General features: G+C 41.1%; 1 protein-coding gene across 1 annotated transcript in view; it reads right to left on the reverse strand.

The window, feature by feature from the left end:
- Positions 1-22,130, reverse strand: part of wdr43 (WD repeat domain 43) — a 54,417-nt gene that overhangs the window by 11,398 nt on the left and 20,889 nt on the right. The window contains exons 5-12 of the mRNA XM_080192964.1: positions 18,620-18,759; positions 15,526-15,628; positions 14,062-14,126; positions 12,480-12,645; positions 11,302-11,388; positions 10,477-10,611; positions 8,814-8,951; positions 666-752 (exon numbers count right to left, since the gene is read on the reverse strand). Coding sequence (XP_080049090.1) covers positions 666-752; positions 8,814-8,951; positions 10,477-10,611; positions 11,302-11,388; positions 12,480-12,645; positions 14,062-14,126; positions 15,526-15,628; positions 18,620-18,759 — 921 coding nt within the window. The remainder of the gene's footprint in view (positions 1-665; positions 753-8,813; positions 8,952-10,476; positions 10,612-11,301; positions 11,389-12,479; positions 12,646-14,061; positions 14,127-15,525; positions 15,629-18,619; positions 18,760-22,130) is intronic.

A 22,130-nucleotide genomic window follows, 5' to 3' on the forward strand; every position in this document is an offset into this window, starting at 1 on the left:
GGGAGAAAATAGGTTAACAAAATAATGAATTCTAGAATCCAATTATTAATAAAATTACAAACTTTTCTCCATTATTTGTTAAGAACACAGTTCTCCAGTAAAATTCAAGAATAAAATCAACCGCTATGCCAATGGCAGCAGCAACACAGTGAAGGCACATGGCCAAACTTAACTGTTAATTATGGAAATTTACTAAAGGAACTGTTATTTGCAACAAATCAAAACTTGCAGCATCACTATCATGAGCCAAAACGGAACACAAACACATATAACCTGGGAATCTTCCTATGCAACTCAGCTGCTGGATGTTGACCCAGCTGAGGCTCCATAGAAAATAAAGTCAATATGGTCCATAACATTCAGCAAACAATCAAATGGTAGCCACCCGCATTTCATCAAGAGTTACTATGCAAGAGTTTTAAAGCTTCAGCCCCTCTGATCCCATTGACAGATTTCTACAGACAAACAATAGCACTCAAAAAGCCTACATCTTTGGCCAAGTTTTTGGTCATTGGTCCCAATATTCCTCTGCATGACAATCAAACGGTATTGAAAACACTTCTGTGAAGTGCCTTTGAATCAGTTTACAACATAATGCAAATCATTATGGTGTCATCTAATGATGCATTTTTCTGAACTTCTTCACCTTACAACCTAAACCTTACCTCCTGAAGCAATGGAACTACTGCAGGAACAGGTAACCTGGCAATGGTGGCCTTTATCACGTGATCCTTCTTTGTCTGCAGTACTTTCTGGAGAGGCGAAGTGAAAAGAAAGGTCAGATTAAAACTGCCAACATTTCCAACTGTTGAAAGTGTGTCAAACTCAGCAAAGGTATTCGGATACTACAAATTATTTTGACACATTGTCAGTTGGCAATGGCGTTCAAACGGTTAATCCTCAGCTAAGGATGTTTTTAGTGATGGGTAAACAATAGCTAGGAGGCTAGCACATTTCTTCAGCTATTAATAAGAACATAAGAACACAAGAAATAGGAAGAGGAGTAGACTGACCATCTAGCCCTTCGAGCCTGCCCCACCATTCAATAAGATCATGGCTGATCTGAAGTGGATCAGTTCCACTTTCCCGCCTGCTCCCCATAGCCCTTAATTCCCTTATCTATCAGAAATCTATCTACCCGTGACTTAAACATATTCAACGAGGTAGCCTCCACCACTTCAATGGGCAGAGAATTCCAGATATTCAGAACCCTGAGTGAAGAAGTTCCTCCTTAACTCTGTTCAAAACTGCACCCCCGCCCTTATTTTGAGGCTGTGCCCTCTAGTTCTGGTTTCCTTTCTCAGCCGAAAGAATCTCTCTACCTCTACCCTATCTAGCCCCTTCATTATCTTGAAAGTCTCTATAAGATTCCTCCCTCAGCCTTCTAAACTCCAACAAGTACAGGCCCAGTCTATTCAATCTCTCCTCATAAGCTAACCCCCCCGATCTCCTGTATCAGCCTGGTTAACCTTCTCTGTACTCCCTCCAAGTTCAATATATCCTTTCGCAAATAAGGGGACCAAAACTACACACAGTACTCCAGCTGTGGCCTCACCAGTGCCTTGGACAGTTGCAGGAAAACCTCCCTGCTTTTATATTCTTATCCCCCTCGTGACATGGAAATGTCACCTTTGAACTACTAAAATAGGCAGTTACAATGTTGGATTAATGAAGGATAGCACCATTTCACAGGAGTTCAAAGCTTTTCCTGATAAAGTAACGTCTTCACCCCACAATAAGAACCTTCTCTGAACTGTTTCTAATCTAATTATATCCTTTTTTTAGGTGACCAAAATTATACAACTCTCTCAGGTGTGGTCTCATCAAAGCCCTGTGGAACTGTAATAAAACTTTGTTCCTTTCAATGCCCTTGTAATAAGCAGCAAAATTCTTGTACCAGGACACCCAGATCCCTCTGTACCCAGAGTTCTGCAATCTCTCTCCATTTAAATATACAGCTTTTCTAATCTTTCCAAAGTGGACAAGTTTACATTTTCCCACATTATGCTTCAACAGCCAGTTTTGCCCACTCAACCACCCTTCACAGAATTCTCTTCATAATATTCGTCTCATCAACAAATTCAGCAACACTTTTACTATTTGTGTGCCAATTGAAGAGTTTTTCACCTCACCTCTGAACCTTCTCCATTCAGCCTGATTTTCAATTTATATCCACCTGTTATCTGCCTTATGCATTTTTTTTAGCTTCATCTTACACACTCGTTCATATTTCAGGAACTTCGATTTGTTTTCCACAGCTCGCCCCCTCATTGGAATGAATCTTGATTGCGCCCAATCGATCTCCTCTTTAAAGATAGTCCATTGTTGTTGTATTGCCTGTCAATCAATTCCAATTTACTTGTTCCAGACCTGTTTTCACCCCAAAGTTGGTTCTTCCACAATAAGTTATTTTTGTCTGCATTGCTGCTTGTCCACTTTCATACATATCCAAGCTAAAACTTAAAATGCTATCTACAGCCACTATGCTCTAAATGCTTCCATAATCACAGTGGTTCCTCATTTTTCAGAAACAAATCCAGCACTGCCCCCTTCCACATTGAACTGGAGGCACAGATGTCAAAGTTCTTCTTGAGTAAACACTAGAAACTTTTGTCCCTCTCTTTCCTTTACATTATCACTGTCCGGATATGATAGCCACTGCAAAGCATTCATTGATGCTCCAGTTCTGATGAGTGGTTGTGGTCCGACAAAAGTTAACCATTGTTCCCTCCGCAGATGCTGTCTGATCCACTGAGCTTTTAATCAGATAGTATAACATAGCTCCAAAAAAAGGTGCCTCAGCAAAACCTACAGGTTAATTCTCCATTTAAATCCTTGCTCTCTAATGTCATGAACTTGTCTTTAATACTCCAATACATTTCCTGCACCCTTCCCCATAGTTATTGGAAAATCTAAACCAGCTTCAGTATTTCAACCAGTGTATAATGATTTTTTATTTTAATCATTAATAGTCTCATTATTCTGTTTTTAATACCTTATGTGTTCAAGTTTATTTGGAATTTCTCCCTTAGTGACAATTGACATTACAGTAAAGTACTGGCACCATCTAGTGGTATTACTTCAACTCAGGGACACTTTAAGACAAATGTCAAAAACATTTTTTACATTGATTGTACCATAGGCAACTGTGCCTGCGTGGGAAATACGCCCTCTCCAGCTGCAACATCACTAAGTGCAGTCTACTCATTTATTGTTTTGGACATCTAAGGACACATTTTATTCAGTGTCACCCAAGTGATTTTTGGATGATTTGGAAGCAGCAAAAGGTGTTTGAACAAGAAATGATTCCAAGACTTCAGTAAACTGAAACATTTAGTTTATAGTTTGTGCGCTGCTGGTTTATGACAGGTCAAACTACACACTTATGCAGCTATGACATAGACTAAAGAAAATTAAACACGCTGAATCAAGAGCGTACAGAAGCCTTTATTTTCTGTCAGTGTCTGTCTTGATCTGGGAATAATTTTATGGCAATGTAGCTGAAGGTATGATTTACTAAATCCATGACTTGCAGTATCTACTGTTTGTGTGGTCAAACTGAATGTGTACATTTGATGCACTATTAATAAAACTAGCAATTTTGATTATAATTATTCTTGCAAACCATACCCATGATTTAAAAAGTACAAAATCATGGTTTAATATTTCAGGTCCTATTAATTCCTATTAAGGAATAATGGTAAGAAGGACTATTACTTACATGGCGAAAAACTGCAGCATGCAACGGTGCAGAGGGACCTCGGGGTCCTTGTGCATGAGTCACGAAAACCCAGCCTGCAGGTGCAGCAGGTGGTCAGGAAGGCTAATGGGATGCTGGCCTTCATAGCGAGGGGGATTGAATATAAAAGTAGGGAGGTCTTGCTGCAACTGTACAGGGCACTGGTGAGGCCGCAGCTGGAGTACTGTGTGCAGTTTTGGGCGCCGCACTTACGCAAGGACATTTTGGCCTTGGAGGGAGTGCAGAGGAGGTTTACTAGGCTGATACCGGAGTTGAGGGGGTTGAACTATGAGGAGAGGCTGAATAAACTAGGCTTGTACTCGTTAGAGTTTAGAAGAATGAGGGGAGATCTCATTGAGACATACATGATGAATGGGATGGATAGGATAGAGGTGGAGAGGCTCTTCCCGCTCAGAAAGGGCAATAGGACTAGAGGGCACAGCCTCAAGATAAAGGGGGGGCAGTTTAGAACGGAGTTGAGGAGGAACTTCTTCACTCAAAGGGTGGTGAATCTCTGGAATTCTCTGCCCGTTGAAGTGGTGGAGGCTGCCTCGCTAAATATATTTAAGATGCGGGTTGATAGGTTTTTGATAGGCAAGGGGATTAAGGGTTATGGGGAGAGGGTGGGAAAGTGGAACTGAGCCACAACAGATCAGCCATGATCTTATTGAATGGGGGGGCATGTTCGAAGGGCTAGATGGCCTACTCCTGCTCCTATTTCTTATGTTCTTAATTCTACAGCCTAATTCCATGCAATAAAATAAATGTTCAGAGTTGTGTAATTTAACATTAATTGGGACTGGACTTGCAGCGTCCTACCTTCCAAGCAGCTGAGGCCTAGTACAGCTTAGCAAAAACATTACTGTACGGTGCTCTGCTCATTAACATCACCTGCATTAAATCAAATTCTGAGATACAAAGGAGATGTTTAAGTCTCAAAGATAGAGATTGAACACCAGACAAATGAAGAATAGATGGAGAAGCCTACAGAAGACAAATGAAAATGGCAAGGTGGAGATGCCGGCATTGGACTGTGGTGGGCATGGTAAGAAGTTTCACAACACCAGATGAAAGGGGCGGGGGGCAGCATTTGTGGAGATGTGCAAAATGGTAGGTAAGAAATATTGTAAGATACATCCAGATATCCAAAGATATGCAGGTTAGGTTGATTGGCCTTGCTAAATTGCCCTTTAAGGGAATTAGCAAGACAAATTCGTGGGGTTACAGGGATAAGGCCTGGATGGCATTGCTGTTGGTGCAGAGTCGATGAGCCAAATGGCCGCCTTCTGCATTGTAGGATTCTGTGATTCTGTACACTTTCCACCACATTCTATAACAATCAGTGGGGAAAGCTGTATGCACCTGGAAGAATGCAAGGTGAGTATGCAATGTGCAAAAACACCTAGTTCGTATCATGAGACACTGAAATTAAAAATAATTGCCTGTCTTTAAATTGATAAGACAATTGGAGGAAATAGATTACGTTGAGGCCAAAACATCAATACCACGACAATTTTTAAAAGGCATTTGAAAAAATCAGAGATTTAATGGTGAGTGGGGTTTGCCTTTTGGTTAAGTTTTTTTTGTCCAGCGAGGTTACTTCCTGAAGTCAAAAAACAACTGGGAAACTAATAAAAACCACATTGCTATTGCATTGGTATACCTCCACAGCAGCTGTTTAGGCATCTCAATGTAAAATTCATTAAATAATAAATTCCAGAAACTGCATGCAAAAAGCAGACTTTAGAATACACTGTGCAGTTCTGGCCTCCATGTTAAAAAGGATATAGGGGCATGAGAGATGATGCAAAAAGAGATTAGCAGGGTAATACCAAAACAGAGAGGTTATGCTGATCTAGCAAGATTAAACAAATTGTTACTATTTTCTCTACAGAAGACTGCAAGTGGTTTGATAAAATGTATTAAAGTAGTTGAGTGCTAGCTGCTTGGGAGTTAATGTAAATTTGGGAGTTTGAGAGAATAATTTTAATCTCTTAATCATGGGCAGCATTGTGGCACAGTGGTTAGCACTGTTGCCTCAGCGCCAGGGACCAGGTTCAATTCCCAGCTTGGGTCACTGTCTGTGTGGGGTTTGCATGCTCTCCCCATGTCTGCATGGGGTTCCTCCCACTGTCCAAAAATGTGTTGGTTAGATGCATTAGCCATGCTAAACTGTCCCTTAGTATCGATGGGATGTGTAGATTAGGGGGATTAGCGGGATAAATATGTGGGTTTACAGGGATAGGGCCTGGGTGGGATTATGGCTGGTGCAGACTTGAGGGGCCGAATGGCCTCTTTCTACACTGTAGGGATTCTATGATTTTTGCCTTCTTGAAATCTAGCACAAATGGCTAGTAACTGAAATCAGGCATTTAAGTATCTTTCAACCCTAAAAAGAATAAAAGATTGATAGTTAAGTATTTCTGTCTTCTAACTTTTCTGACTTGTTTTGAGATTGAAGGCTAGATAGGAAAAGTGAAAACTAAAGATGAGTAAAATGAAAAACAAACTGAACACCTAATCCATAGTCCCCTAATAGTTCCACAGTTGGACACAGAATAAACTAAGAAATACTGGGGGCTTATAAGAAAGGTATGACAGTAATTATGGACAATTGCAATATGCATATAAACTGGATTATCAAATTGGCACAGGTGTATTTGAGGGATTGTTCATAGAGTGTATTAGAGGTTTCTCATGCGGCTGAACCAACCAAGGAGCAGACTGTTTTGGATTTACTCTTGTCCAATGGCATGGAATTAATGACCTTGTGGTAAGGAATCATTTAAGGAAGAATGATCACCGCATGCTTGAATTTCATAGAACACAGAACACTACAGCACAAACAGGCCCTTCGGCCCACAAGTTGCGCCGATCATATCCATACCTACCAGGCCACAGAACTACCTGTAACTCCCAATCCCATTAAATCCCATGTACTCATCAAATTCAGTTTAAGGGCAATAAACTTGAGTACCACACTAGTGTTCTCAAGTTAAACCAAGGTACTTAGAAAAGCATGAGGACAGTTTGGCTCTAGTTGGCTGGGCAGAAAGACTAAAATGTAGGACAATTGACGAACAGGCATCGGTATTTGAGATATCCAATTACTCCCAAATAAAAGAAATTCAGCATAAAATATAAAACTAGATAGTAAAAAAATTCTGTCTATAAGGAACAGAATAGCTAAAGTCAATGTTGGTTCCTGGGAGGATGACACTGAGGAGTTAAAACGGGGAACACAGGAATGGTGGAGATACTACATCAATATTTTGCCTCAGATTTCACAGTGGAGATCACCAGAATCATCCCAATATTAACATATATGCAGAGGAAATTAAAACAATCGCCATCACTGGGGAAAAACAACTGAGCGAACTATTGGGATCAGACGAGTCCCCATGGCCTGACTGCCTACATCTTTAGATCTTAAATGAAGTGGCAGCAGAGGTAGTGGAGGCATTGGTTATACTAAATTTCCTGGATTCTGAAGAGATTCTAGTAGGATGGGAAAAGGCTAATGTAGTGCCCCTGTTCAAAAAGGGAGAAAGGCAAAAAGTAGGAAACTAGACCAGTTGGTTTAATGTCAGTTTTTGGGGGACTGTTGGAATCCAGTAATGGGCACTTAAAGTCAAAATGCAACCAATCAAGGAGTCAGCACAGTTTCACTCATTTGCTGCAATTCTTAAAGATGTAACAAGCAAAGTGGGAAAAGGGGTCCCATAGGTCCAGTGCATCTGGACTTCTAGGAAGCATCTGACAAGGGGTCAAACAAAAAGTTAACACACAAGGTAAAATCCCACAGGGTTTGCAGGTAGATTGGATAAAGGAATGGTTGACCATTCAGGGTGTGGGGAAAAATGGGTCTTTTTCTGGTTGGCAAGATGTAACTAGTGGTGTGTTACAAGATTTGGTCCTCAGGCTTCAACTATATTGACCTGGATGCAGGGATAGAATGTACAAGAGCCAACTTTGCAGATGATACTAAAATAGGTGGGACAGTAAATTGCAGTGAGCTATTAATAAATTTACAAATAGATATGGATAGGTCACATGAGGGAGCCAAAGCCTGGCTGATGAAATTTAACATGGGTACACATTTTAATCAGAGGAATAAAAAAGCAATTTATTACCTAAATGGAGAGCAACTTTAAAACGCTCAGTGCAGAGGGATCTGGGTGTCCTTATGCACAAATCGCAGGAAGTTAGTGCAGCAGTTAATAAGGAAGGTAAATGGAATTTTGGCATTCATTGCTAATGGAATAGAGTGTAAAAGCAGGGAAGTGCTTGGGGCATTGGCGAAACCACATCTGAAGTGCAGTGCATAGTTTTGGTCCATTTACCTGAGGAAGGATTTAAATGTATTAGAGGCAGTTCACAGAAGGTTCACTAGATTGATTCCAGGGATGAAGGACTTGTCATAAAAAAATTCAGCAGTTTGGGCCCATACTCTATGAAGTTCAAAAAAATAAAAGATCTAATTGAGGTATACAGGATGCTAAAGGGGATTGACATGGTAGGCATACAGCAGATGTTTGCCCTTGTTGGACACTCTAGAATGAGGTGCCAGAGTTTTATGCCCAGAGTGGCAGATTTGAAACTGAAATGAGAAGGAATTACTTAATTCAAAGTGTCGTGAATCTGTAGAATTCTCCACCCTGAAGTGCAGTGAACACTAAACAAATTTGAGATGATAGATAGATTTCTAATTAGAAGCAGGATGAAGAGTTATGGAAAGCAGGCAAGAAGTTGGAGATAAGGCCGAGATGAGATCAGCCATGATCATGTTGAATGACGCAACAGGTTTGAGGGGATGTTTTGCTTATTTTTGCTCCCAGTTTATGTAAATAGCATAGATATAATTAAAATAGAAATTTATGCTTTCAATTTGAGAGAAGAAGAATTGGAGAAGGCTCATGTGGGGCATAATTGACAACAAGAAGCCTGTTTCGTAGTATATTCAATGTAATTCTAAACAAAACCTTCCAACTGGTAAAACAGCATCAGATTTCTGTACACAAAAATTTCACCCATGTATAGAAAGTTGACGGTGTATATAACTCAAGAGTCTTACATTTATAATAGCCGAATCACTGCTTTCTAAGCCTTGTACGAGGAGCACTGCAAAGCTGTCAGTCTGCAGAAGGCCAGAATCATTTTTCACTTTCATCGTATCAACGTCCATGGTACAAAGCCGCTCCTCAATACTCCGCTGAAAAAGTACAAAAAAGTTAATTATACAGTGTCACAGGTTGCTTTCTCCACCAAACCTGAGGTTACAATTGACTAGAAACTGAACTAGACCAGCCATATAGTTAACACATGCTTACACAAATTAGTCAGAGGATGGGTATTCTGTGGCTGCTAATTCACCTCCTCACTCCCAAAGTCGGACCACCATCTACAACGCACAAGCGAGGAATGTAGTTAGAATACTCGCCACATGAGGCCCATCTGGGTTCTGAGTGCAGTACACGAGACATTTTGTTGACCATTGTCCATGTGCAAGGTTGCCATATCCTATTGATTTCCGTCCTGCAGTATTTTTTTCCTATCAGTATGGCTGAATGACACACATGGAGAGCATGGGAAAATGAGGTGCATGCTGATTGCACACAACATTGACTGAGGCATGCGCTCTCTCTGCGTCCAAGAAGTGTAAATATTTCATTTACTTTTACCATTTGAAGTTGAGGATAGTTTCATTCATATATGAATGATTAAGCATCTTCTACAGCTCGTGAAACATTTGGCACGTATTAAGTGTATTTAATCTTATTCAATCTTGCAGCCCACTCGCTAGTCTCGGTTGCTATCACTGCTCAAGATCAATACCATCCAAGACAAAGCAGCCCTTAAACGGAGCTTCACCCATTCACTCCTTCCGCTACCACACAGTGGCCATGTGCACTGCAGCAACTCGAAGGCTCCTTGAACTGCACCCTCTACCACCTACAATAAAAGCAGCACTGGAAACACCTCCACTTCAAGTTCCTCTCCAAGCCACACATCATCCCGACTTGAAACCTTTCTCTTCATTATTGCCACATCAAAAACTGAGAACTCCCTTCCTAACAGCACTTACACCAAATGGACTGCCAGTATTCAAGGCAGCAGCTCACCACCTTCTCAAGGAGAATCAGGGATGATAATAAATGGTGGCCTAGCCAGCAATATCCACATCCTGCAAACGAATACAAAAAACCATGTCCAGCTACAAATCATAGTTAACATTGACAACCTGTAAATACAGAAGTGCTATCTGAGTCACTGAATCTAAAGTCTGCTCCAGAAGATTTCATAATTCTTGGCAACAATGTGTTTTGAATTGACGTTTTAAATAATGAAAAGTAATTAATTTCTACTAACAAAAAAAAGGAATTCAGATAATTTGAATTAAGCTGCTTGAATTTATATTACCCTCTAGAGCTCCAAACACTGCAATCAATCGTACAGAGGAGTTAAAATTCTGCTACAGCTTTAACTTGGTTAGAGAGAAAGCGGCATCTTGTAGAATTTTAGAAAGGAATATTCTTTTAGAAATTCACATTGAACCAGGAATTTACACAAATAGATTTGTGGGGAATTAATCCCTACCAATGAGGATTTGGACATAACTGTATGCTGTTGATAACCTGTCCACATCTTTAAGATTCAGTGCTCCATGAAGAATATGTTAAAGGAAAATCGGAACAGCATTAATCCCTGAACATCAAGCTGATGCGTCACAATGTTACCTCATTTCCTGTGCCTTTCCGCCTTTTAGCTTCACTCTTTCTTGATTCCATCAACACGGGCTTCATGCTTGTATTATGTCCAGGGATACCAGGCACCAGTACTTTAACTCCAGATTTTACAATTGGAGTTTTTACCTACAAGATAAGACAGTCCAACTGAGGACCTGGTAGGATAGTTTCTGAACACTTAAAGGTCTTGTGTATAACAATGAGAACTTCTTACTGTTTTAGACAGCCAGAAATTCATAGTTCTGATATACAAATGATACTGGTTTCCCTGACCATGCAGCTAGTGGATTTTCCTTCAATAATAAAATCAGGATTGACAAAATTAATTCTGAAATCAAAAACTGTGTAATGTAAACTTTTATCAATTTTATACTTAATACCATCAAACAGTTTAATATCCTGGAGATTGCAGCAGCAGGATTTTACTTTTGGAATACTGCTCAATAGAGTTTTCTCCTTATCAATTTGAAATACCACGATTAATCGACCAAAACCCAAATGACAACACCCAGGCTGAGAGGAGAGCAAGACAAGTGCTCATTTGGGTGAGGCAATCTTATAGTGCTACAATCAGGAGTCATTGCAAGGATAGAGGAAGGGAAAAATGCTTTCCACTGAAGCGTGTGAAGACTTTTGAAGGGAAATAAAAATTAGCAATAACCCATCTGTCACCATACAAAAAACACAATTCCTCAAAGTCAAACAATGTTACATCTGCATTTGTTAATGCTCTGAAGCATTTTATGAAATATTATAAATAATGACACTGCACCTTCAGAATGAAACTGACTTTTCATATTACTCCCTTTAGCTTACCTTTGTCACAGCTGTCTCTGTTGTGATTGCTATAGTTGCTTGTGTATCTCTCACCAGGCAAATGTGAGATTCTGTGGTGTTCAATGTCTGAAATGAGAACCATTGATCATTACTAATCCTACCAAACCCACAGCTTTGCAACACAGACCTTGTTCAATACAAAATAGAAAAGATTACCAAGCCATTAGCAAGATATGAAGGTTCAAACTGCCAACAGCAAGTTAGTAATGAGGTCAGGAGATGCCTTTTTACCCATCTAGGAATATAAAGCCGGGAATAGTCTTTCCGGTAGAGTAGTAGGTGAGCACCAGAATCATTCAAGAAGCCAAAAACCTTTCTACAAATGAGGTACATAGATGAAATGAACCTCCCACGTACATCTTGACCATTGAGCCTTACAAAGGAACTAAAAGCAGAAATAGGCCATTCGGCCCTTCAGGCCTGCTCTGCCATTCATGACCATTGTTGATCTTCAAATTCAATATTCTGATTCCCCCCCCCATATTCCTTGATCCCTTTAACCCAAGAGCCATATTTAATTTCTTCTTGAAATCAGACATTTTGGCCTCAACTGCTTTCTGTGGTAGTGAATTCTGCAGATTCGGCATTATCTGGGTGAAGCAATTTCTCTTAACCTCAGTTCTAAAAGATGTACACTTTTTTCAAATATGACCCCCAGTTCTGGGCTCACCCACTGCTTGGAAGATTCTTTCTGAATCGACCATATCTAACCCTGTTAGAATTTTAAAGTTTCTATGAGATCCCCTCTCACTCTTCTAAACTCCAATGAATATAATCCTAAACGACTTAGTTTCTCCTCATGACAGGCTTGCCATCCCAGGAATCAGCCTGGTAAACCTTCAGTGCATTTCCTCTATAGCAAGGACATTCTTCCTCAGATAGGACACCAAAACTACACAACAGTCTAGGTGTGACTTCACCAATGCCCTACACAACAACAGTAACACATCCCTATTTCTACACTTAGAAATGCTCTCCCTATGAAGCCAATATACCATTTGCCTTCTTTACTGCTTCTTGTACCTGCATGCTTACTTTCAGCAACTGATGCACGAGGACACCAAGGTCTCCCCTCCTCGACCCATGTTAACACACACATCCAAGATGGCAAAGAAAATAGGGGAAAAAAAGTGCAACTTTGTGATTTCATCACTTACCACTCTCTCTATAATTGGATGCAGCACGTTGTTGTATGCTATCAATATGGACTGCCTATCAGAACAGAACGCGGCTGCCAGGATAGGAACAGGCCTTGCATCAGTGACTTTTCCAGACGTTGCTATCTGTACAGTGCACGTCGGTGAGAGAGGCTTTTTGCAATAACTATTTAAAACAAACACAGCTATTAGGCAAATTGAGAAATTTTACTAACTGCCTGGCATATTATATACATATACACACACACAGTATTTGCCCTGGTGTAATATTTGCTGCTTGTCTAGGATTTTTAAATGTTTTAATGACTCTTAAATCGGCCTCGCAGGTAGAGGATGTGGTCAAGAAGGCATATGGCGTACTGGCCTTCATTAATCGAGGGATTGAGTTTAGGAGTTGGGAGGTAATGCTGCAACTTTATAAGACCTTTGTCAGACCCCACAGAGTACTGTGCGCAGTTCTGGTCGCCTCACTACAGGGAGGATGTGGAAGCTATTGAGAGGGTGCAGAAGAGATTTACAAGGATGTTGCCTGGATGGGGAGGCATGCCTTATGAAGATAAGTTGATAGAGCTAGGTCTCTTATCCCTGGAGAGGAGGAGACTGAGAGGCGACCTGATAGAGGTTTATAAGATGAGGCATAGATAGGGTGGATTCTCAGAGGCTATTTCCCAGGGCTGAAATGGTCGCTACGAGAGGACACAGGTTTAAGGTGCTGGGGAGCAAGTACAGAGGAGATGTTAGGGGAAAGTTTTTAACTCAGAGGGTGCTGAGTGAGTGGAACCGGCTGCCGTTGGTGGCAGTAGAGACGAACTCGCTGGAGTCTTTTAAGAGACTTCTGGATGAGTACACGGGATTTAATGGGATCGAGAGTTATAGATAGGCCTGGTAGGTATGGATGTGATCAGTGCAACTTGTGGGCTGAAGGGCCAGTTTGTGCTGTAATGTTTTATGTCTTTTTTTGTGTCCCAAACCACAGCTTTTATTAAGCAAATTCTCAAAAGCTCTTGAGGACATAATCCAAATCAGGCAAGTGGGAGTACCATCCACAAAAAGCTCACATTCATCAATAAATCACATCCATAAGGGAAGCTGTACCACTGTTGGAAGCAGCATAAAAAAGTTTCCATTTGTTAAATTAGATGGATTAACCACGGGGAAAATGTGTGGGGTTGAGGGGAAAGGGTGGAGGAATGAGATACTCTGTCAGAGAGTCAGTGCAGATTCAATGGGCCAAATGGCATCTTCCGCACTGTAGGGAGTCTATGATTTTGTGAACCAAATCAAACACATATTTTGCAGTCTCAACCATAATGGGCTTTTAGCTTTCAGCTTTCTATTCAAACACGCAGGAGGTTTCTGCCTTTTTGCATTTAAGGGCAACCTAGACAAGCATACGAGGGAGAAGGGAGTGGAGGTATAGATATAGATAAAGATGGGAGGAAGCAAGCATACAACAAAAACACTGATGTAGACTGGGTGGGCCAAATAGCCTGTTTCTGTGCCACATACCCTATAAAAGATATCTATCAAGAAGAAAAGGGTGGCATTAAGTTGTTTAGGAACAAATCTATCTAACTCTTACCCATTTAAGACGTGTTCAAAAAGGTGCATCTGTCCATCCCGGCAGACAACAGCCAATTTCACCGGCTGAAGAACAGGTTAGAATCATTAGAAAGAAGTGCCTCAAGATGAACTATATCATAAAGGTTACAGTATGTTTTTTGGTATAGCATGGTGAGATCAAAAACTACTTTAAATTACACCGGTGGAGATAGTGAACTTTCCCAAACATAAGATCACACAAAAATTAGTGCAGCAACACATTTTTTTCCTCTTTTCTCACACTGCACCACTGACCCCAGTCATTCCAACCAACCAGTTATTTCTTCAATTTAACATATTTTCTTGTCTCCTCTCGTATCTTATCTGCTTTACAGATAAACGTCATTGCATCAAGTGCGATGGACGAGCCACGATTTAAGTGTCATTAGCATTATAAAAGTGTATCCCAAAAATTAATACAAGTGACTCAGTAGTTGAGCTGACTTGAGCAGATCAAATCCAGCTCTATACCAGTCTGAAACAGGATTTTAAAATTTAATTAATTCACTTAGGATGCGGCTGGCACACCATTTATTGCACATCTTTAATTGCCTCCTAAAGTGCTGCAGTCCACATGGAGAAAGTATTCCAATGCTCCATGAAGTAGGAGGTTCCAAGATTTTGACCAATAAGGAACGGCAATTTATTTCCAAGTCAGGACATTGCATGTTTTGCAAGGAAATTAGCACAGTGGTTCCTTTGTATCTGCCAGCCTTGTCTTTCTAGGCAGTACAGGTCACAGGTTTGGAAGGTGCTGATGGAACAACATTGGCGAGTTGCTGCTATGGAGCTTATAGGTGGCATACCCTGCTATGTTGCATCAGGAGGGTGTGATTGTTTAAGGTAGTGGGTGGAATGCCAATCAAGCAAGTTATGTCGCTGATGGTATCAAGTACTGAATGTTGTTGCAGTTACACTCATCCACATGAGAGTAACCCGTAGATTACTGACTTGTGCCTTGCAGGTATTGGAAAGGCCTTTGAAAGTCAGGGATGGTGACTGCAGCAATGGGCCTCAGGAAAATTAGACAAGAAAGTGGAAGGATTAGAAAAGGAAATCAGCCAAACTCCATGCTTCGGACTCTTGCTGCCCTACAGTCAAATTGCCAATATCCTGCCAACATCATTATTTAGTCTTGCATATAACAGCACCTGAGCAAGGTAATAATGTCAGGAACTGTATTCCTAAAGGATCAATTTCATCCAAAGCAGAAAGACTGGTACAGAATTATCATTTTAATAAGTGAGATATGGTCACGCTCCTTCGCTTGCCAAGTTGTTCACGTAAAACTCATTCTCTACTCAAAGGTTATGCACCCAAAGGCGATTGAAAAAAATCAAGGAGCCTTAAAGCCAATTTTGCTGCAGATTAATTAGATTTTGATTTCCATCGAAATGACAAATTAAAACCAATAGAAGAACAAAACTCAGGTTTCTCCACTTACATCTTCTCGGTCTCCTGAAGTGGTTAGGTCCACATATATGGGCTCATCTGTCAGCGTAAAAGAGAGCACGGCATTCTTACCCTTCCCATCCGATCGCACTTGCCTGTTGAGGGGAACAGTAAATTAACGTATATCCACCCCAAGCAAAGTTTCAAGGAGGGAGGCCACAGGACAGCGCCAGAAGTTTCACACAGGATTACTTTGTCAGTAATACAAAATCACAGCAGCACCTTTCTGCTTTAGATTAAAAGCTGAATTAATGATGCCCTGCAGAATATCATTTAAAATAAAACACAAATCATGGCTTTCTTTAAGACTGGCAATGAAGGGAATGTGGAGATTTTAGTGGAATATCCTCATTGATCAAAAGGAGCTTCAAGATTTATTCTCTGGAGCTGAATAATATTGGCAAAACCACATTCATCAGCCAACTGACTGGCTACCACATCAAGAGGCCAACTACATGGAATGGAACTGGAGTTCATAGGATCTCTACAGTGCAGAAGTGTCACTTGACCCATCGCGCCTGCACTGACAACAATCCCACCCAGGCCTTATTCCCGTAACCCTACATATTTACCACGTCATTCCCCTAACATCGAGGGTAAATTTTAGCATGGACAATCCAACTAACCTGCACATCTTCCGACTGTGGGAGGAAACCAGAGCACACGAAGGAAACTAATGCAGATGTGAGGAGAATGTGCAAACTCCACACAGGCACCTGAGGCTGAAATTGAAGCTGGGTCCCTGGCGTTGCGGAGTAGCAATGCTAACCACTGCGCCACGATGGCGCCTAAGTTAACTCTGTTAGTGGTGAGGCTGGTGCTTTGAGGAGTGGTGAAGGAGCTGAAATTTCTCTAACATCTAGATACTTGAATCATTTTTCTTGTGCAAGCCCATATATTACCACATTTACAGAATTAAATACAGGGCATTGGTGAGACCAGTGTTATGCACAGTAAGAACAAAGAACAAACAAAGAACAAAATCAGCCCAGGAAACAGGCCCTTCGGCCCAACGAGCCCGCGCTGCCATCTCAACACCACCAGTCCACCTCTCTACCCATGACCCCTATCTAAATAAGTCTTGGTCTTCTTATTTAAGGAAGGATGTAAATGCATTGGAAGTACTGAGAAGATTTACTGATGTTTGGATTTGGTGAGTTGTCTGATGAGGAAAGGTTGGAGAGGCTAGACTTGTACCCACTTGAGTTTAGAAGAGTAACAGATGGCTTGACTGAAACATGCAAGATTCTGAGGGAAATTGGCAGGGTGGATGCGGAAAGAATGTTTCCTATTATGTGAGAAGTTAGAACCAGGTGATTGTTTAAAAATATAGGGGTGCGCCCATTTATGAGAGATGAGAATTTTGTTCTCCAAGGGTCGAATGTCTTTGGAATTCTCTTCCTCAAAATATATGGGAACAGAATCTTTGAATATTTTTAAAGCAGAAGTAGGTAGATTCTTGATAAATAAGGGGCAGGGGGCAGTTATCAGGTATAGGTGGGAATGTGGAGTTCAAGTTACAGTCAGATCAGCCATCTCATTGAATGGCAAAGCTGGCTCAAAGGGCCAGTGATCTACCGGTGTCCTAATTAGCACTGCCTATAGTGTATAAATTTCACAAATGTCACAATGTGAGTTATTTGCACCATTCAAGATACAGGGGCCCAATCAATTTTTTATCATCTTTCTGTTCATACAGTAGTCAACCAATTTTCAATGAAACCAGCAAAGCCTACACCGACATTTTGATTACGTAACTGAGCATTCACAATGGAATCCGCAAGTTTCAATCTCGTAGTAATGGCACTAATCTATTTAAGAAACTTAAATGTAATCTCTATCAAAAGATAATTTTCCAGCGCCCCTCCACATAGTGGAGACAGCATGGACCTTTGATAATCTTTGAAAGAGGAATGCAGAGTAAACTCTGCAGAATAAAACCAGTTGCCTCATCTGCAAGAGACTCTTTTATTCATCATCTCAATTGATTCACATTGATGAAACTTGTGGCATCAAGTCATAGACTGCAGCAAATATATTGTGGTGAGATACAACTTGGGAATGGATCAGATGTTGGAAACAAAACTTCACTTATCGTGATTTGATGGTCAGAGAACCAAGTGCCCAAGTCAAATTAATGGGGTCTAGTCCAGAGACTTCTGAGCAACCATGGCCAAGTGAATAGTTTGTTGAATTCTACTTAGTGTTGAATGGGCATACCAGATTTCAGACCAAGTAAAAATCCAATATTTCCAAAAGTACACTTTTTAAAATTCGTTTATGACGTGAGCATTGCTAGCTGGGATAGCATTTATCGTTCATTCTTAAATACCCTTTAGAAAGTGGTCATAAGCTGTCTTCTTGAACTGCCACAGTCCATGTAGTGTAGGTACACCCAAGGTGTTATTAGGGAGCGAGTTCCAGGATCATGACCCAGCAGTGAAGGAATGGCGATATATTTCCAAGTCAGGGAGGTGAGTGGCTGGCATCATCTGCTTTGGTGGGGTTTGAATCCGGGTCCCTGGATCACTGGTTCAGTAACAACTGCACTATCTCATTGCTTCTAGTCAAATCACTTGAAGTCAAATATTTAAAAATGTAGACATCTTATCTAGATCTCCTCAATCCAGAAACTGTTACTTACTGAATACTGTAGAATATGTTTGACATAATGTGGAATGAGTACCAGATAAGGTCAAGCTCTAATCTGATACCAGAACTTCTTGACTGGTGGAGGGGTGTTAATCCAAGGTAACAACTTCTTGCTTAAATTTAAGCAGTTGCCATTCAATTTATCAATGAGAGGTAGTGATTATTGATAATTGAGGACCTTGGAATCAAAGCTAACCTAAAGTAAACAAGTCTAAGTTGAAGAGCAAATTAACTGGGCAAGGCCTCCAGAAACTCTGAACACAGCAAGAGCAAAATGGATCCATTTTCAGCCAAATCCTCAGCAAATGACCAAGAAAATAGTGTTGAATATCTGCAGCATTCAATGACCTCACTACGTGTACTTGGAATACAAGTTAAAAGTCAACCTATCTAGTGAATTAAAGGATATAAAATTAGGCTGACAGATGTCTCACCAAACATTAAGGAGTCGGTCATGCACAGCTCCAGACAGGAAGTATAGACCAGTTGTTCCATCGAATGGCTGACTGTCACTAGACGGTCGTATTGTGGCAAACGTAAGTGACGATATTGATGTTGCATGGCCTGTGAATTTCTGCAAAGAGAATATTGAAAGAAATGTAACTACACCTTGCCTGAGCTTCATTAAAGGCAGACCGCATCCTGTTTGCTTTAACAGAGGAGTCCCATACATATAATGGCTGACTGAATGGCAGGAACTGCGTTAAAGCTAGGAGTGCAGGAAGTCAAAGCATGGTTTGTCTTTACTCAGTGTAGCCATGACTCCACCTCCAACCAGAGGAACATGCAGATTAAATCAGGTGGCCAACAAATTTGTGACCATGCTCAATTACATTTATTTTTAAACGTACTGGACCATTTTCAATGACAAGGCTAGACACTGAACCTACAACAATTCTTTCAAAACTGCAACGAATTCAGCCAAAATCTGATGCAAAAGGACATTTGGCCTAAGGCCACTGTACCATGGTATGTGTATCAATATTATGGACTTTACCATGTTCAACTAAATACCTGCTCATCTATTTTAAGGGACATTAATTGCACTCCAACTACCTAACTTTTTTTAAAACAATTTTGTGAAAAAGCGCAAAGATAGTGAATTCTTCACAGAATTGTTACGGTGCAGGAGTCCATTTGGCCAATCCCATCTGCACCAACTCTCCAAACAGGCATCCTGCCATTTCTCTGCCTTTTCCCCATACCTTTGCAGGTTCTGTTCAAGGTACCATTTAATGTCCTCTTGAATGCCTCAATTGCACCTGCCTCCACCACACTTTTAGGCAGAGCATTGCAGACCTGAACCGCTCACTGTGTGACAAAGGTTTTTCGCACATCACATTTGCTACCTTCGCAAATTACTTTAACTCTGTGCTCCCTCAGTCTTGATTCTTTTATTAGCAAGAATAGTTTCTCCCTCTTTGCTCTGTCCAGCCTCATGATTTTGGACATCTCTATCAAATCTCCTCTTAGCTGTTTTCTCTCCAGTAACAACCTCTCCAATCTATTTTCATATCTCAAGTTTCTCATCCCTGGAAGCATTCTCATAAACCATTTCTGCTCTCTCTCCAATACTGTCACTACCTTCCTGTAGTGTGATGCCCAGATCTGTACACAAAATTCCAGCTGAGGTTTAACTCGTGCCTCCCCGTCTCTGTTACTGCCACATCATATTTCCACTATGGAATCTGCACTTGTAATGCCTCAGTTTTATTTACTATTCTCCATTCATATACATTTATAGTATAGTAAATGGAAGGCAACTCATTGAGGCGCCAAGGAACAGTTTATTAATATATAAGGGCCTGAAAGAACCAATACACAAATCTATCTCTTCTCCTCCCTATCTCTAACTGTGGGTCCCCTCTGTCCCAAGACTCACGCCTTTGCTCCCAATTGGCTCAAGCTTCCTGTGCAGCCTCCCTATCAGGTTCGATCTGATCAAATGGCCTGCAAAGGATCACCCCCATAAAGGGGCCACAGTACAACATTCCTTCCCCCCAACTCAAATCCACCTATGAATGAAAAATAAAAGGAACATTATACACAAGCATGCAGACACAACAGCATATTCAGAACACCAAAGAAAAGTCCGTTCAAAGTGACTCAGTCCAGAGACTTCTGGACTCTGGAGAGAGCTCGATACTCGGTCCTTCAGCAAGCAACAAATCTGGGTCACCAGATGCAAAAGGCACACCCATCAATACGATCCTCTTCGGCTTCAGAAGGCACAGGTTGCCTCAGCTCCACAACACTGGGTCAATATCAGTAGCTGGTGCACGAGTCCACCACAGGACACACCTTTCGATCCCCTCCATCAGACCTAACTCTCTCCCTCAAATGATCCATGTTTTTTCACACATGGACCTTGTACTTCTGCAACGTACGAGACTGGTCCCATTCTTTCTGACAGACAGGTTGTTCCACCACCAAAGTTTCGAGCCATAATTAGGTCAACCTGGAACACACTGTCCCCTTTTTTTTGAATCATGATGTTCTTCCTGGGAAGCTTGACTAGTCTCCACGCTCCTTGACAAATCTGAAAATACCAAATCCAAGCGGGTTCGTAGATGGTACTCCCATTAATAATTCAGCTGGTGCAAACCCTGTGGTTGCATTTCGCATATGACAACAAGAAACTTGCCAAGTAAAGACAGCAGCATCTGAACTTACTTTTTCACAGAGGTTTTAAACATTTGTACAGCTCATTCTGCTAAGCCATTCGAGATTGACCAAACATGGTGTTTGCCATTTGATTTGAGAAATTTATGGAACTTCTCAGCTGTAACTGCTGTGTCAATATTGGACACTAAGTCCTGAGATGCCATGGATGGCAAAAATCTGCTGAAACTTGTCGATGGCAGCTATGGTCATTGCAGAAATCATTAGCTGAACGTGCATCAACCAGGATGAAGAACACGTGGTCCTGTGACGTTTATGTGCAAATCAGGATCATGAGCGACCTGGCCACTTCTATATATGCTGGTGATGGCAATAACTCCTGGGCTCAAGCAATGACTCGAGCACTGGCTGAGCATTCGTTTGACCTTTGGCAATGCCTGGCCAATTGACACAACTTTGGGCCAATGTTTTCATCCTACTTTGTCCAGGGTGTGCATTTCCTGTAGTAAAAGCCATTGTCCTAGGGTGGCACTATTACACAAGCCCCCACAACAACACGCCACCTGACCATATCTCTGTCCTATACAATAGGTAGGGTCTGAGTTGCTCTGACTTATCATAATGCCAAACTTGTACTTTTGATAGTAGTGGATCTCTCTCTCAGTTGAGGTTTTCATACGAGTACCTGAAGCCAGCAATGTCTTGAGCAGGCACAACACCAACACTATTTCTTGTGGTGCAAGTGTTGACAGTACAGTCTGCGGAAGAGAAAGGCAGCTGATTTCACCCGCATTCAATATTTGCCTCCCTGGCCTATGCTGCAAGAAGTAGCTGTACGCAGCTAGCAATAAGGCTCATCTCTGTAGCCTCACAGAGGCAACTGGTGGCACAGACTTATTCTCTTGTAGTAAACTCAACGGCAGCTTGTGAACTAGCATCGATATGTGAATTTTAAGAATAAAGAAGCAATGGTAAATTCAAAGCCAGCAATGGTTCTATTGTGTGCAGTTTTGAGCACATTATGGAAATTGCAAAGCCACTAGTCAGTAGTCAGGATTCTGCCAGAGTTGGAAACTACAGAAATGAAGAGACTTGTTAATGCAACTTACTGCACTGGAGCAGGAAGCAAAGGATAATTAAAGGTGCTTGGAACTAGGAAGAGTTTTGATAAGATCAATGGAATAAGACTGCTTTCTCTTGTTGATGAGGATCAGAAGTCATCAATTTAAAGCCAAAAAGAGCAAAAATATTTATTTTCAGTAGGGCTGTTGGAAGACAGTGCTTTGACCCTGGTTGAGGGAAGGATCTTTTAAGGGAACATTG

Source organism: Carcharhinus amblyrhynchos, chromosome 7, assembly GCF_965287045.1.
Source record: "Carcharhinus amblyrhynchos chromosome 7, sCarAmb.v2.hapA, whole genome shotgun sequence".
Taxonomy (NCBI): Eukaryota; Metazoa; Chordata; class Chondrichthyes; order Carcharhiniformes; family Carcharhinidae; genus Carcharhinus; species Carcharhinus amblyrhynchos.